Source organism: Myotis myotis, unplaced genomic scaffold, assembly GCF_014108235.1.
Source record: "Myotis myotis isolate mMyoMyo1 unplaced genomic scaffold, mMyoMyo1.p scaffold_m19_p_10, whole genome shotgun sequence".
NCBI lineage: Eukaryota > Metazoa > Chordata > Mammalia > Chiroptera > Vespertilionidae > Myotis > Myotis myotis.
The window spans coordinates 74,668,532-74,684,213 of NW_023416314.1; the positions used below are offsets into that span (position 1 = coordinate 74,668,532).

General features: G+C 46.2%; 1 protein-coding gene across 5 annotated transcripts in view; it reads right to left on the bottom strand.

Annotated features, from left to right (window-relative positions):
• EHF (ETS homologous factor) overlaps positions 1-10,274 on the bottom strand; it is a 42,243-nt gene extending 31,969 nt beyond the window's left edge. For 3 of the 5 annotated variants that reach the window (XM_036326252.1, XM_036326249.1, XM_036326248.1), the window contains exon 1: positions 10,001-10,135. In XM_036326252.1, the coding sequence (XP_036182145.1) occupies positions 10,001-10,039 (39 nt within the window). In that variant the 5' untranslated portion in view covers positions 10,040-10,135. Of the gene's footprint in view, positions 1-8,225; positions 8,456-10,000 lie in introns of all 5 variants that reach the window. The other 2 variants (XM_036326251.1, XM_036326250.1) reach the window with 2 other exon arrangements.
• Between the last annotated feature and the right edge of the window lie 5,408 nt (positions 10,275-15,682).

Genomic DNA, 15,682 nt, shown 5'->3' on the forward strand with positions numbered 1-15,682 from the left:
CAAAATAAAAAAAAACACACACAAAAAAACCAACACACACACAAAACCCTGCATTTTCAGTTCAGATGCTACCCTCCCACTCCCTTGGAAGTAAGAAGGAATCAGGTAGGCCAGCCAGAGCTGGTCGGGCCTAGAGGCCAGAAGACACTGTACTTTTCCATTGGCTGGCTCCGTGGTGGCACTGAGGGGTGTCCAAGATCTGCAGAATGACATGGCCAGCCTCCAGCCAGCCCAGGGTAAGATCATGAATCAGATTAACATGGGCAGAGAAGGGGCTGCTGAGATAGGATCAAAACCAAACCACCCTCCTCCAAATTGTCGACTTCCGAAAGTCAATATGGTCCCGGGAGTAGGTGTGGTCTGCAGGCTACCTCCTGAAACAGGGCCTGGGAGTGCCTGAACGCAGTCTGGCCTCTCCCACAGACTTCCTAAGTCCAGCCCTGGGCAAACAGTATAATTTGAAAACCCCAGTCCCCAGACCATAGCTTTCCCACTGGGGAAATGAAGTTACCCATACCTACCTCAAAGGCGGGCTGTGCAGACTCCCCCACGTCCTGCCAAGTGACTTGAGGTCCCACGTCCCAGGTAGAAAGGACCTAAGCTCAAGGTGTGATTCCTGCATTAATCCGAGCATCATCACACTCTCATTTCTCATCACTTTGTCAATATCACATGATGAGCTCAAGCCAAAAAGGGCCACAGAGAGCTAAACAAATCACTCAAATGGAGATCATGACAACACCAATTAAGCAATGGCATCATCACCCAGAGAGCAGAAGCCTCTTAATATCTCTTTTTAAGCTTCGAGAAGAAAGCACGGGGCGTGGGCAACGCACGATGTTTCCCTAGGTGACCACCTTCCCCAGCTGTCTCTGTGCCCTTGACCTTCATTACCACCAGACCACTGGCTCAGTGGGGGGTCAGGGCAGTGGGAAAGGCCTCAGAAACACCGCTTCTCAAGGAGCGTTAAGAACAGGGTGTTCCAACAGGGGAGGGATGTGGCTGGCTGAGCATTCCCAAGCATTCTTGTCATGAGCAGGGTAGGGAGTGGAGTGCCTCAGAACCAAATCGGGCAGCCCGAAAAAGAAAAGGTTTAACAACAGCCTCAGTCGACTGAAAAATAAATAAGATCAACCGCGGAAGAATGCAGAAAGGGTGGAGGGAGGTGAGAGTGGGGGATTGGAGTCAGGGAGGGGCTGGGATGGACTGGGATAATGGATTTGACCATTTTAAGATTCATGTTTCGTCCCAAGAAAAGATCAAGACACTCTATCTAAGGAAAGGTCAACAGCCACTAATTTGGAATCTCAAAGACTATATAATTACAAAACAACAACTCAAACTATGACAGTGATGACAGTTCATATTTACTGAGCATTCTCAGTGTGGTAGGAATTGAGCTAGGCTTGACAGGAATGACCTCATTGACGCCTTGCAATAACCTTGGACATCAGTACTAATATTATTCATTTTATAGATGAGGAGGCACAGAGAGGCTAAGCAACTTGCCCAAAGACACAGAGCTAGTAAATGAACTGGATTTATTATCATAAATATATCGGAGGGGGGTGTGCCACATAATTCTTCGTAGCTTTGAAAACGAATTCTTATATTTCTAAAGAGGGGGGATGTCTCTTAGCATTTCATACTTTTATTTTGGAAGTGGAGATTCCTTTAAGTACGGCTCCTATAATTTTCCCCCCTACATGTGAGGAGGAGGTATACTAATCATCCTTGTGCCCTAGTATAAAAGTTCCCTCCAGCATACATCAGTGCGGGCGCTACAGAAGCACTGTTTCATGGCCACTCACTCACACCCGTCCATCAAAACTTCAGCCTGGCTTCCTGCTGAAGGCCTCTGATTGACACAGGGGTTGGGCTTGGCTGCCTGCAGCCGCCTGTGACTTCTTAGCCATGACCAAAGAGCGGGTATTGTTACTGAAAAATTAAGGGGGAACTAGGGCTTCTTTGGAAAAGCATCTGATGACTGAACTGCCACGGGTCCTGATGACAGACCTGCCGTGTTGTGGACATCACAGCGACGAGAGAAAGAGCGTGGCTGTGTCATTCTAGGGGCCTGAATAAATAAATCCATCACGCCAACCCTCCTCCACCGAGTCCGCCACCCTGTTTGAAACCTTGGAACAGTTTGTAAAAACTTAGAACCTCCCCAGGCGTATTCCATGATCATCTTTGCAGTTTAGGAAGCAAATAATATTTGAGTTTTCTTTTCTTTCTTTTTTTTTTTTAATCCTTACCCGAGGATATTTTTTCTATTGATTTTTAGGGAGAGTGGAAGAGAGAGGGAAAGACAGAGAGAAACATCAATGTGAGAGAAACACATCAATTTTTTGCCTCCTGCACAAGCCCTGACCGGGGCTCAAGTCGGGGAGGAATCTGCAACCAAGGTACGTGCCCTTGACTGGAATCAAACCCAGGACCCTTTGGTTCACAGGCTGACGCTCTATCCACTGAGCCAAACCGGCCAGGGCAATATCTGAATTTTTCTCAGAGATTAGAGGATATCCTATTTAGAGGAATTGGGGTTTTCTTTTTGTACCGATAATCACTAAATGACAGCAAGAAAGCTCAAGTTTCCTTTTAGTGCTTTCACACAAGAAGGATAGACTTGGCTCACTGTGTCCCATTTTCCCTTCCGGAACACACTTTACTCTGCCTCTCCTAGCTCACTGGTCTACGCAGTAAACCCTCTGGGAAATAAAAAATGCAAAAGGAAGAGAGTCAATAATATTGTCATAACCGTGCATGGTGTCAGGTGAGGGCTAGGCTTATTGAGGGGGGTCACTTTGTAAGGTATATAAATGTCTAACCATTATGTTGTACGCCTGAAACTAATATAATATTGTATGTCAACTGTAATTGGAATTTTTAAAATTATTTTAAAAACTGGGGGTGGGCTGGGGGTGGGGGTGGGGAAGAATCACCTGCAAGGCAAGCAACTCCTCACCAGAAAGGTTTTCCAAGGAATCAAATTCCTTCCAGCTATTCTCCCCTTCCTCCAGGAAGTCTCTGGTGCTCAAGCAACATTGGAAGACGCACCAACTCAAAAAACCCACAGCATCCTGCTGGCCAGGCCTCAGCTTTCCCCCGGCACTCAGCCAGACGGGCCAGAGGAGGAGCAGGGGGCTGGCTCTCCACAGGAGCATCCCGGCCTCGGGAGTCGTCACCTGTTGGAACAGTTTCACCGCATCCAGAGGCAGGCTCAGCTCCATAATTTGCAAAAGGGAAACGCAGGGCCCCTGTTCACAGTGTATTGAGAATTGCAAGGCAACAACAACCGGCAGGAAACCGAGCACAGGGTCTTTCCAAGGGAGGGGCCCTGCGTGACAGCACAGGTTGCAGATCTGGACACTGACTGGTCTGGAGGCCGGTCCCCACTTTGGCCTTCACCTGCACCCATGCTCTATCCCCATGGGGGGCAGGAGGGAGATCTATTCTACCTTTGCCCCATCAATGACCACCTGACGTTGTTGGGGAAGTTAAACTAAATATGACACCAAAAAATAAAATAAAAAGATAAACTAAAGATGACATTGAGCATGCCTATGAAGGCACCTGGCTTACAGCAGGCCCTCCGCAAAAGTTAGCTGTTATCACCATGATTATTATTATTGCTGTTGCCATGATTCTCATTATGCCGATGTCCCACCGCAACCCTAAAGCTCCCCATAGGCAGGAACAATGCGTGGGAAACACATACTCGTGTTTTGACAGAGACCATCCATTAGCTGACGCTGCTCAGAAGTCTTTTCATTAGCCCTGTGCGAGGGAATGCTCTCAATTAGTGGTTCCTCACCCTTGATTTATAACATAGACCCCATTTTTTAAGTCTGATGAGACCTATGGCCCCCTCCTCAAAATTGTTTTAAATGGCAAAATCAATTACATAAGACTAGAATCTAATAGAAGTGTATTAGATTTAATAGAAGTTTCTATTAAAATGCAATGATCAAAACACTTTTTAAAATAAGTGTGCGATATAACAAGATATGTACATCTTTATTAAGACATAAACTAAGATAATGTAGTGCAGGTCTAATAACCTCCATGAAATATAGGAGTGCTGAATGTCACTATTTGGAGACAATTTGTGACAAGTGTAATATGACAGGAACATGCCTGTAACGTCTCCGGGTCACAGTCACAGTTACAGCTCATGCTACCGTGAAGTTTTGCCTACATTCATGTCACAGGAAAACGTTAAATTCTAGTTAGCTTGCTGAACATAAAAACAATTTCTTCACATCCAAGCTCACAAATTCCCTGGATTCTCTCCATGGACACGAAGAGACCCTCGGATCCCAGATTAGGAACGCTTCCTGTTTCATTAACAGCAAAGACTGCTTGTTCAACTCAGACAGCTTCTAGAAACCACTTCCACATGGCCAGAAGCCGCATTTGAACAAATTACAGGAGGCAGGCCCCATAATAAGTAAGTAAAGGCATTTTTTCTGAAGCCTCTGGAACACCCAAGGCAATGCCTTCACTGCGGCGGGCAGTAGGTATGTGGAAGCACGCTCCGGAATTGTAGGGGTGGGCAATGGTAGGTGAAGTTGCAGTTAGTCATGTGCACTGCCTGGGGGGGGGGGGGGGGGGTGTCCGTTTCTTCCGGAGGCTCTTGCCTGCCAGGCATCCGGAGACAGGGATCAGAACGAGCTGTGCTCTCCCCCCCCCCCCCCCCCCCAGCCCCTTAAGGTCTTCTGCACCCCCATGGGGTCTGGTTTGCAGCCAGCTCGAGACAGGGCTCAGTTACGATGATTTAGCCCATCTCCCTGCCACCCCCCTTCCCCAGTGAAAACCTATCGCATTTCTTTCCCAAGGTCACAGTGCAGAACCAACATCGATCATTTCAAAAAACAAAACCCCAGAATTATTCATACACTTCAACCCAACAGAGATTCGCTGAGCACACTCATGTTGAGGCTCCATCCTCGATTTCCACTCCATATATTACCAAATATTTACTCACAAGCATTTGTCTCGGTGCTTTCAGATTCTGTGTCTAACTTAATCCTGACGGCAGTCCTGTGCAGATGTCATTAACCCCATTTCCCAGGAAAGGAAACTTAGATCCTAGGGTTTATATAACTCACACAGAGCCACTCAACTACCCACAGCGCAGTCAGATTTGAACCCAGGTATTTTGACTAAACCTAATGTTCTTTGTATCCTTCCAGCTGTTTCCAGGCAACCAAAACTCATAGCCTCCTGCCCCTTTAATATACAAGCAAAGTCTGCCCTTCATCTGCGTTCCTCAAGCCATCACCTTCTGACCAGGGGAATTACAATGGAACCGAGGTGCTTCTAACTTCACAAGTGGACATAATTGAGACCGAGGCTGGATTTGGGCCAAATCTAACACCACTGCAAAGACTAAATAAGTCTTGTTGGTAGTCGGCATGCAGACACGGCTGAAAACAGCCTCACCTTTTCGACCACACTTACCTTGAGCCACCAGATCACATCACTATCTCCACTAAGGGAACTATTGAAAAGGGTCCTGAGAGGGATCCCAAAGTAATCTCTACAAGACAGCCACATTCTCCAAGATCCTTTGTCATATGCAAAAAATAGAAGACCTTCTTCATGTTCCAGGAAAGACTATTCGGACAGTTAGAAGAAGTTTACATCCAGCTGAGAAAGAGCCAGCGGGGTGGTGGAAATTTCTCAAATCCATAATTGGGTAAATGACGGCTAACCCCCAAGATTGTTTGTGTCTGTAATATAGAGTGAGGGGGGAGTGGCAGGATATGAAAGTTTAAGTTCACCGCAATTACGACAGTATCACAGGACGTGTGCATCTAGATAAGGTCGTACAAAAGTAAGTCCGTGTGTTAAAACAGTGGGGTTAATGAGGTGGTCTGTTAGTCTAATAATCAAAATACTATCATAGGCATTGGGGCTCCTTTTTGTCTTCGGCTTTGTTTTCATCAGAAAGCATGTTTTGAATGAACCTATGCTGGCCAGATTTTAAATAAGTAGGCAGACAACTTTAATAATAATGAAGATGCTTCTGAGAAAGGAAGGAGAGGGGGCTCTGAGGGTCAGGGTGTGGAAGAAGGTTGTAGAGAAAAAAAGATAATGTGGATCTAATGAACTACAAGAGGGGCCCAGCCCTGTAAAACAAACTGGAGACAGAGTGTGGTTAGGTGCTAGTGAAATCAATTTTTAAAAGAGTATTTTTACAACAGGTCTCTTTTAAAACAGGGCCAATTAAAACCCTGGGAGCCTCTTTACATGGGCCACCCTGCTTCACCCTGGTGCAGGCCTGGTTGCTGCAGACATAGGCTGAGGCCCTCTGGGAACACCCATATCCCCAGGTTGGCTGCCCAGTGGCTCAGCCAATCATGCGCCCCTTCTGCTACCCCTAGGGTCTTCCTCTAGAAGTGAGTCCCTGTCCATCCAATCTACCCAATAATCCATGGACTGTCAGTCAAGTGAGCTGATCAGCACCACGCAAGCTGAGTGGCTCCATGAGTGTCTGTATGTTCACTTTCCAACAGACGGCTTTGGTGTTTTATAGAAGACGTCAGTAGAGTGCCTTCTTGTGTACACCCACTGCTCCCTGTGGTCACAAAACAGTCAGCTTCATCCACCTCGACACTCCCACCAACCTTGGACACAGGAGGCAGATTGATCAAGATGGGATGCTGTTGTGGGAACAGACTCTAACACCCCAATAGAGGCTCCAGGAATCCGGTCTTGGAACCTCCACCTGTATCCCTTAGCCAGCATTCTGAAGACCCCAAGGAAGCCATGTAAGGCTCCTACTGGTTTTCTTTCCTGTCTCATCCTGAGGAGAGAGGGCGTCTCTACCCCATTCTCAGCTTTCACAGACTCCAGGAAAACCTACTGGCCTCCAGGCATAGGAAGGTCGTCAGAATCTAGGGGTTGGAATGGATTCCGCTGACCTTCCATTCTTTCCTGGTCATCAGACTCCAGGGGTTGAAATGGATCTTAGAGACAATCAGAGTCAAGCTCCTTTGTCCTGATGAGAGACTAAATTCCAGAGAGGTGGAGTGTGTGGCTCTGAGCACGTAGCTTTGCTGGAGCTAGAAAAGCAGGCCTTCTGACTGCCAGTCCTGGGCGCTGTCCTGCGCACCCCCTGTCCACGCTGTGCTCCAATCACTCACAAGGTGAATCTGAAATTCTTCAGGGACAATTCTTAAAGAAATGTGTGCGTGTTTTTCCCTTCTGAAGTCCAATAAATGTTTTATCAAATAACTCTGAGGGATCCATGGAAATTTCTCCTCCAGCACATCCCAGCTTCCTGACATCAGTGCTATTCAGCTTGAACACATGCCCCATTCAATATTATCACCATTCTCCCTACCACATTGTTTATTTCCTGCACAGCTTAATGGTCTGGCCCTTTAACACCCTGTCCAATTTAAATAAAAACATAGCAGTCACATATTTCTAATAAGAGCACAATTGCCTATTCCTTAGGACAAATCATATTATTTAAAATCTTTTTAAAACTGTAATCAGAACACACTAAATAAAGTTTATCTTTCCCACCTCTGCAGTCATCCAACGGATTTAAGGGAGTCCTGGCAAGATATGGCTGCCACCCTGACTCTGTCTTCAGATGACGATCGGCTGACCCACTCGGCCGGTTACTCCCAGGAACCACGCCAGGGTGAGAACACATGGTCTCTAAACATCAAGCCTGCAGTGCAGTCAATACCTCCCGACCAGGGCCCCACCCACAACAGAAGTGATTGTCACTTTAATTCTACCAGAAAGCCATCTTTACAAGAGAAATGAGCTGAAACGCAGCAAAAGGGTGTCACCAAAAAATCAGGTTCCAACTTTATAGTATCTGGTTCCTTAAAACTGTGGCATTGCTTCTCCAGTGTGTTAGCAGGTTCTGCCATGGCTGTCACCCCACCCAGAGGCCTTTGAAAATCACCTCTCTTTGAAAGGACTTAGAAATGACTGCATCTGAAGTCGGGGGAGACTGAATAAACTTTTAATGACTTGTATAAATCTCTGTGTCTGTGTTTGATGCTTTAACATTGAACAAGATTCTTAGCGCTGGGCTTTCAGAAAAGCAAGATGGTCTCAAGAACACAACCCAGAGCTAAAATCCCCTATTTTGGAGGAGGGGGTGAGGGGTATGAGGAGGAAATAAAACAGTACAAGATTCACAAAATCTAAATTCCACTTCCTAGCAGGGAACAGTGGCCCAAAGCACTCACATTCTGACCTGAGACCTGCTATGAATTCCTTCCAGTTTCCAATTCACGAATTGAATGCAGTTGAGCAAATAGTTTTCATTGTCTCAGCCTCTCAGGGAGTCGAAAGGCATTGAAAGAGGATCTGGGTAAAGTTGGTGAATGAATGGGTGCATTAACACGGGATGGGAAGTGTGAAGGAACCAGGCTTCTCAGAGGTTCAGGAAGGAACAAGGCATTTCCATGCTGGGGAGCTGACAATGTATTTTTTAAAAGAAATAAGAATGTCACAAAAAGGATCGTTTGAATTTAACAAATAGAGGCTTATTAGCACAAAAAGAAAATATATCATTGAATTTGAGCTCTTTTGTACCTATGGCACCTGGATCAAAGGCATCACCCTATCCATAGCCACCCTAAGACGGCCCAGTCTGGGCCGCCATCTCACATAGTAACACAAGAGAACTTACAGCACAGTGGTTCACTCAAGGTTCCTTTTTTTTTTTAACATGCCTTTATAAAATCCTTTGGAAACATGGAAAAGGATCGTCTCCATTGTATTCATTTTTTTCAAATGTGATTACAAACTCCCAAATGACCCTCATTTCTCGTTTCCAGGTTCCAACGTTTTTAATATCTAGCCACATAAGCCATCAGCCACTGGTGTGGAAGTGGCGTGATCCTACAGGACTTCAGATTAAAAAATGGCTTTCGAGTTATTTGACAGTCTGAGGATTCTGGGCCTCCAAAAGAGGACCAGGGGGCCTTGTCTAAACTCCAAATGCAGCGATTAATGTCACTCTTCCAATCTCCGAAGAGCCTTTTCGGATAGTGTTGCTTCTCTGTGCAGTTCTTCCTAACAACAGAACTTCATTGCTCCTGTTGGAAACTGGCTCTTCCTTTGACCTCGGAAATTAGCACATGTCCACTCATGATCCCCAGCTGCCCTTTTATACAGGGAAAGGCTCTCTCTGACCACATCCTCACACCCATGTCTACAGAATCAATGCCTGAATTAGACCTTCCGTCTGAAAGTTCTCCGAATCCACACACTTACACTCTACCTGCCCCTAAGGTACGTGACCGGCACACACACCTGTGTACACAGGCTCACAGAATTGTGCACTTCATCTAAAAAAGACACATGCTCCCTCAATACCAGGAGTATACTGAACCTTGCCAAAGGCAGATGGCGAACACGTCACCTTCCCAACTCGATGTTGTTATTTACCAACAAGGGGATTAATTCCTCACTGTTCCTAGCTGCATCCACCCTGGGGCCAATATTCGGTTATTTTGTCACCTTGTGATACGGCGAAACTCTTTGCCAATTTTTTTTTTTTCTGGACAAAGTCATTTTTAGGCAAGCAGCTCTCCCCAATGCCCTTGCCTACCTGGGCTGCCTGGCCACTTTTCCCGGTGTGGCCAGGAACGCCCTTGCTTATTTCTGGCCATCTTCCACCACCAAATATACTGAAAAGGACTCTGCCTTTCCCTACAACTGAGTCAGAAAAATTACCAACAGCAGACATCTCTAGGACGTGAGAACCTGAGCCCCAACAGCTATTGAGCCAACCAGTTCTGCACCAAGCTAGCTGCCTATTGGGTTCAGAATGCAACCCAGGGAAATGGCTTTGTCACACAGATAGAAGGAAACCAGGGGCTTCTAAATCCACAGTGACTAGACGTCCAGGCTGAATACAAGGAATTCACAGCGCACATCCAATGTAGCCCACCTGCCCCCCAACATACACTTCTGTTAAGACCCAGTGAGGCAAGCACAGGTGAGTGGAGCTTACTTCCTGCCGGCTGCCTCCGGGAGTCTGCTTTAGTTTCATCTGTCTGATTCCAGCAGGCTTCTCTTTCCACTCAGGTGGTTGAATTCCAGATTCCAAAGAAGGTTTAAAAATAAGGACTTACCTCATTTGCTAAAGATTCTGGGTGGGAAATCCAATAGCTGTGGCTAATGGAGGGGAGGCGGCCGGCAGCCGTCACGCCAGCTCCTGCGGGGATGGGGAACCTGGGCTGTTATCACGTCTGAGCCCTCATCAGAGTGAAGATAAATGCATATGACAATAATTTTAAATCATTTTGTAGGATGTTAAGCAATAAGCCACCAACCGGGAATTCCCTAAGTCACTTCCTCCTCTTCTGATTGGCTGCCGGGCCCTTTAAAAAAATAAAATAAAGGATTACAAACATTGGCTCATTTGCATTTGGCCAACTCACACGTTAGTGTTCAAACAAAACAGGTCTAACCAGGTTATGCCTGTGTCTCAGGAGCAGAGAGACAACCTATTAATGGGTGAGGAATTGATTTGGTGGTGACTGTTCTTTTCGGCTGTTTCAGGTGAAAAGTACCTGTGCTCTCCCTTCCCATCAGGAAGGGAGAATGTAAAAGCAAAGTGAGCAGAAATTCAAGTCTGGAGGAGACGATGGGATAGGGGAGTGACATCTGTCTCGTGTACTAACTTATATTTAGTCTCCTCTGCTTTGGCATCAAGATCTTTGCCCTGGCTATGCAGGTAGCAGGTTCTGAAGGGACTCCCAGCTAGGTACTCCGCCCCCCCACACACACACACATGGGTTCTCTTCTTAGGCACCACAATCACCTGTTGGGCAGTGGCAATTTCAATGGACTTTGAAAATCCCGTCTCCCCCACCCCCAGGTAACAGCCTAGAGAGAAAGGTTAAAGGGGGGATCCCAGGAGAGAGGACCCCTGCGTCCTTTCATGTGGAACAGCTGACTGACTATCTGGCTGGTGGGTTATCCAGAATCTTCCCTTCCTCCTGACACTTACATGGTCTTTTTAACTATTTATTGACAGAGGAAAATGCCAAGATGCTGAAACCAGAAATAAAACACCTTTTGGGCAAGAGCCCCCTGGGGAGACTCTTTGGATTTTAAATACCCATGCAATCCCCGTGGGACAAGGGCCTGCTTCACTGGGCCCCGAGGGCACACAGGTGAGGGACTGTTCTTGGCACGAAAAACGTTCCCCTAACCATTAACTTTCTCCCAGGTCTTTCTGGCCACTGGCCTGGCATGAGCTAAGCGTCCAAGGAGATTTCTTTAACTCACCAGGCTGCCCCTCTCTGGGAGAGGAAAGGGAAATTGAGTTTTGGCAAAGACACAAAGATTCTGTGATTGAAACCAAGAAGTTCCTTGTGTGAAAAAGAAAAGTCTGTGTATGAGCAAAGGCTGAATCGAACAAAAACTAAGTGGTTGTCCTGTTCAGGTGAGTGAGCAGTAGTAACATTCCTTTTCTTGGTTGTTTGCCTAGTTTAATGCAACATGAATGCCAAGGTTTGTGACGGTGGAGAAGACTTGGTGGGAGGGTTCGGGTGGGTTTAGTGGGGTCTTGGAGCTCAGGCAGGTGGGGAAGGTTTTTGAGGTTAGGGATACCACTTAGGGAGGCTCCGAAAAGCCCCTCTGCTTCCTTTCCTTCACTAAACATTCCCCACCATTCCCTCTCTTCAATCATGTCTTTCCCAAGGGCCTTGTTAAAACATAAATGTCTGATAAAAAACAGTAACTGTCATTATTGCCCATTATCACATTAGCCCCAATTAGTCTATCAGCTCCAGATCTGAGAGCAGGGCCTGAAGGAACAGCCTGGTGATGTGTGGGGTTTTTTGTTTGTTTGTTTGGTGTTTTGTTTGTTTTTTTTTCTTGAGTGATGAATCAGGAGTAGCAACTGAAGTAGCACTCCACCCACTATAGGGCATGTGTGTGTGCATGTACATGTGTGTGTGTGTTGGAGAAGCAGGGAATTATTAGTGCCAGTGGGACTCCTTTTACAGTTTTGTCTGAGATCAGCCTGAAGACAACAGAGGGCACAGAGGGAGGTGGATAGGGGTTGTGTGGTCAAGAGGTGGTGAACTTCAAAAGCAACTCCAAAAGTGACGTCACTCTCTGGGTCAGTGCCAACCACCTTTAATTGTAAGCCCTTTATTTTCTAGCTGAAAAGTTCCAGTAACATCTCTATTTCTTTATCCTGCCCATTTTAGATCAGAGGACGGCTCCCTTAAGACACTCTTGAGAAGAATCATTTTGGGATGGTGGAGACAAAAGGGGATAGAAAGATGTCACCTCATACTCATGAGCCACCGTATTTGTGGAGTTTTTATGTCTATAAAGTACTTAACAATGGGTCTGGCATTTAGTGGGTACTTACTATTGGTTCTCTTCTTTACTTGGGACTTAGTTGAACTACCCAGAAGAAAAACAAAAATAATACACCCCATCTCCTCCTCACTCCCCCCAAAAACTAGATTATTAGACATGTTGCATGCATAGAGAAATTCCTTCAGAGTATGTATGTACTAGAGGCCCGATGCACAAAATTCATGCAAGGGGCTCACCCCTCGCAGCTGTGGTGGTTGCCTCAGCCCTTACAGCCCTGGCTTTGTCCAGAAGGTTATCCAGAAGGTCATTTGGCTATCAGGTCTAATTAGCATGTTATGCTTTTATTATTATAGACTAGTAGCCCATTGTGCAATATCGCATGCAGTAGGCCGCCTGCCACTTCTGCGGAAGCCAGCAGAAACCGCAGCGCGCCACCAGGAGCCGGTGGGAATCGTGGCACACTGCCGGGAGCCGCACTGCTTCCACAGGAGCCATGTAGCTACCGCAGGAGGCGGAAGCAAGCTGCCGGTGCCCATGGGAGCCAGGAGTGAGCCGAGCCGCTTCCGCAGGAGCCAGGAGGGACCCAGACCCACGCCGATTCTGCGGGAGGTGGGAGGGAGCCACTCTGCTACGTGGGAGGTGGGCTTGCTGTCTCCTCTCTGGGCATGCGCTCAGCTGCAGAGGCTGCAGGCCGGCCCCCCTGTCCCTGTCCGTGTCCGCTCCAGCTCCGGGGGGGGCCAGCCCAAGCCAGGCGTGGTGGCTCACCAGCCCCCCTGTCTTTGCCTTCGTCTCCACTCCAGGCCTCACCTGTGTGCACACCCTCCTCTTGTCCAGTAGTGACCCATTACAGTGTCCCAGCCTAATTTGCATATTTCCTCTTTATATGTATAGATGAGGTTTTTTACCCTATGATCAACTTCAAGAAGATAGTACTTGCATCAAAGATAGATGACAGAGATAGATAGACCAATGATAGATAGATAGATAGATAGATAGAATGGATAAAGTTCTGATATTTAACTGAGAATGCTAAAAATTGGATTTGAGGCTGAGGACTTCTATCCCGTGAGTCTCAAATAGTCAACCATGTCTCTCATGGATCAGAAGTTTAAAGGTTTAATCACAAAAATATCAAACACACCAGAGCTTTTATATCCTCAAGCCAAGATCAAGATAACTCTGGGAACTGAACCAACTTTACAGACCCAATTGCTCTGCAGAGAGATCTTCCTGGTCTTCCCTATTACTGCCTCAGACCCACACAAAAACATGGAGGATTTGAATGGAGTCCTGACGCTGGTTCCCATGGAGGAAAAGGGGGCGGAGCAAACCAGAGGAGGTTGTGAGCAGCAGCCTGGGGATCCTGCTTTTGGTTGGATTGTCTGCTAGAAGATATACATTACAGAACCAAAGAAGCCCGAAGACCTTAATTCCGAAATCAAGGCCAAGACAAAGAATCACTCTAAGCCAAGTATCAAGCCCTAAGGGGTCTGAGTCTTAATACCAACACAGGCTGTGGTTACAAGGTCGATGAGAGTGTGTGCCTGCTTTGCAAGGAAGAGAATGCTTGCTTACTTTACGCAGCGCCTTTTAGAAGCCCTATATTTATTTTTGAAAGCAAGTGTGTGTTTATATATGTTTCTGTCTATCATCCCCTTCTGATGGCATGGAGTTACCTCCAGGGCAGAACATGACTATTTAGTGAGCGACACCTACGAATATAACTGCAGGACTGACAGGAAAAGGACCTCTATCTAGTGTTGGGGAGGGATTACATAGAGCAGAAGACAGTCAAACCTCAGTTCTCCAACGTCTCCCATCTCAAACAATTCAGTTCTTGACCAAGTTGTTCACCAAAAAATTCTTCGGTTGTCAAACCAAAGTTCTGTTTTCTACCTGACCACCCTCTCATGCTGATACCATGACAAAAAAACGTCTCTCTGGCAACAAACAAGGAGATTAGCACAATTTTAAAACATAAAGAGGCCACAAGAGTGCTAATGTTGCTGAGGGCGTGAAAGAAGCAATGATCACAAGCAATTGAAGAGGTAGAAAAGCTGTTCAGAGGCAATGATATGTGAAAAAGTGACGATGCCAAGCCCTGGCCGGTTTTGCTCATTGGTTGGAGCATTGGCCCATGGATTGAAGGGTCGAGGTTTGATTCTGGGTCAAAGGCTTGGTCAGTTAGGGTATGAACTGGAGGCAACCCATTGGTGTGTCTCTTTCACATCAATGTTTCTCTCTCTTCCCCCTTCTTTCTCCCCTCTATTCTCTCTAAAAAAAAAATATATATATATCAATGGAAAAACGAGCCACTTCCTGATGCCAAAAACTGACTTCTTGAAAGACACCCATGGAATGAGTCCTGAAAGTGATTCTTTTAAGGCTAGTAGGGGGCGGTTCAATAAATTTAAGAAAAAGGAGGGTTTTTTTTTTTTTAAATAAATTAAACAGTACATTTGACATGTATTGTATCCAAAAATGGTTAAGACAGAATCATTTGGGGGGTCTGGAATGAATTAATTGAATTTACATTATTTCTAAAGGGGGAAAAATTCTTCAGTTTTTGGACAAATCACTTCTTGAACAGTCTTCAGAACCGAGGTCCCACTATATTATCATCCATTACTTTGGATAGAGTCAAGTAAGGAATTAAGGTTAACAAATATAATCTTGCTTCTTACGCTCCTACTCAACCACTAAAAGCCACATTTTCAAAATCTTTATATTTGGGCTTAGATTAGGTGCCTGGCCCTTTTAAAATCCTCTTAGGAGAAGCATGGCACATAAAGGTGCCCCGAGTTCTGTTTGGGAGGTCTGACATCGACAGCTGTCCTAACAGATTTGCGGGGCATCCTCTGATTGTGTCTTTGCCATCACATCCAGGCCTATATGCTGAGCAAATCCTCTGCCAAAGCCACATACCACCGAACTGCTGAGGTGGGAGGCAACCTCAGTGCTGGAGTGGGGCAGGTGGCTCACCATGTTTGGAAAGAATGACCCACTGCGCATGCGCACACACACAGACACGCAATCTTAATATGTCACCAGTCTTACCTATGTACCAAAGATGGATTTTCTGAACTCCCTTTCATATTTTAATTCTTCTCAAGATACTTCCATTCATGCCTAACTTAGCTCACCTCTGTGATACTCCATCTGCCTCACCTATATCTTATTGTTCTCTTTGTGGCCTTATCTTTCCTCACAAATCACTGTACAGAGTGCCCTGACTTAACGCCAACTTCACTGCCGACCTCATTTTCCATGAAACCATTTGGGATTCTAAACAGTGTTTCCATCGGGTCTTTAGGAAGGCTCAGTTCTCATTCCCTAAGCGGGAGGGAAGGCC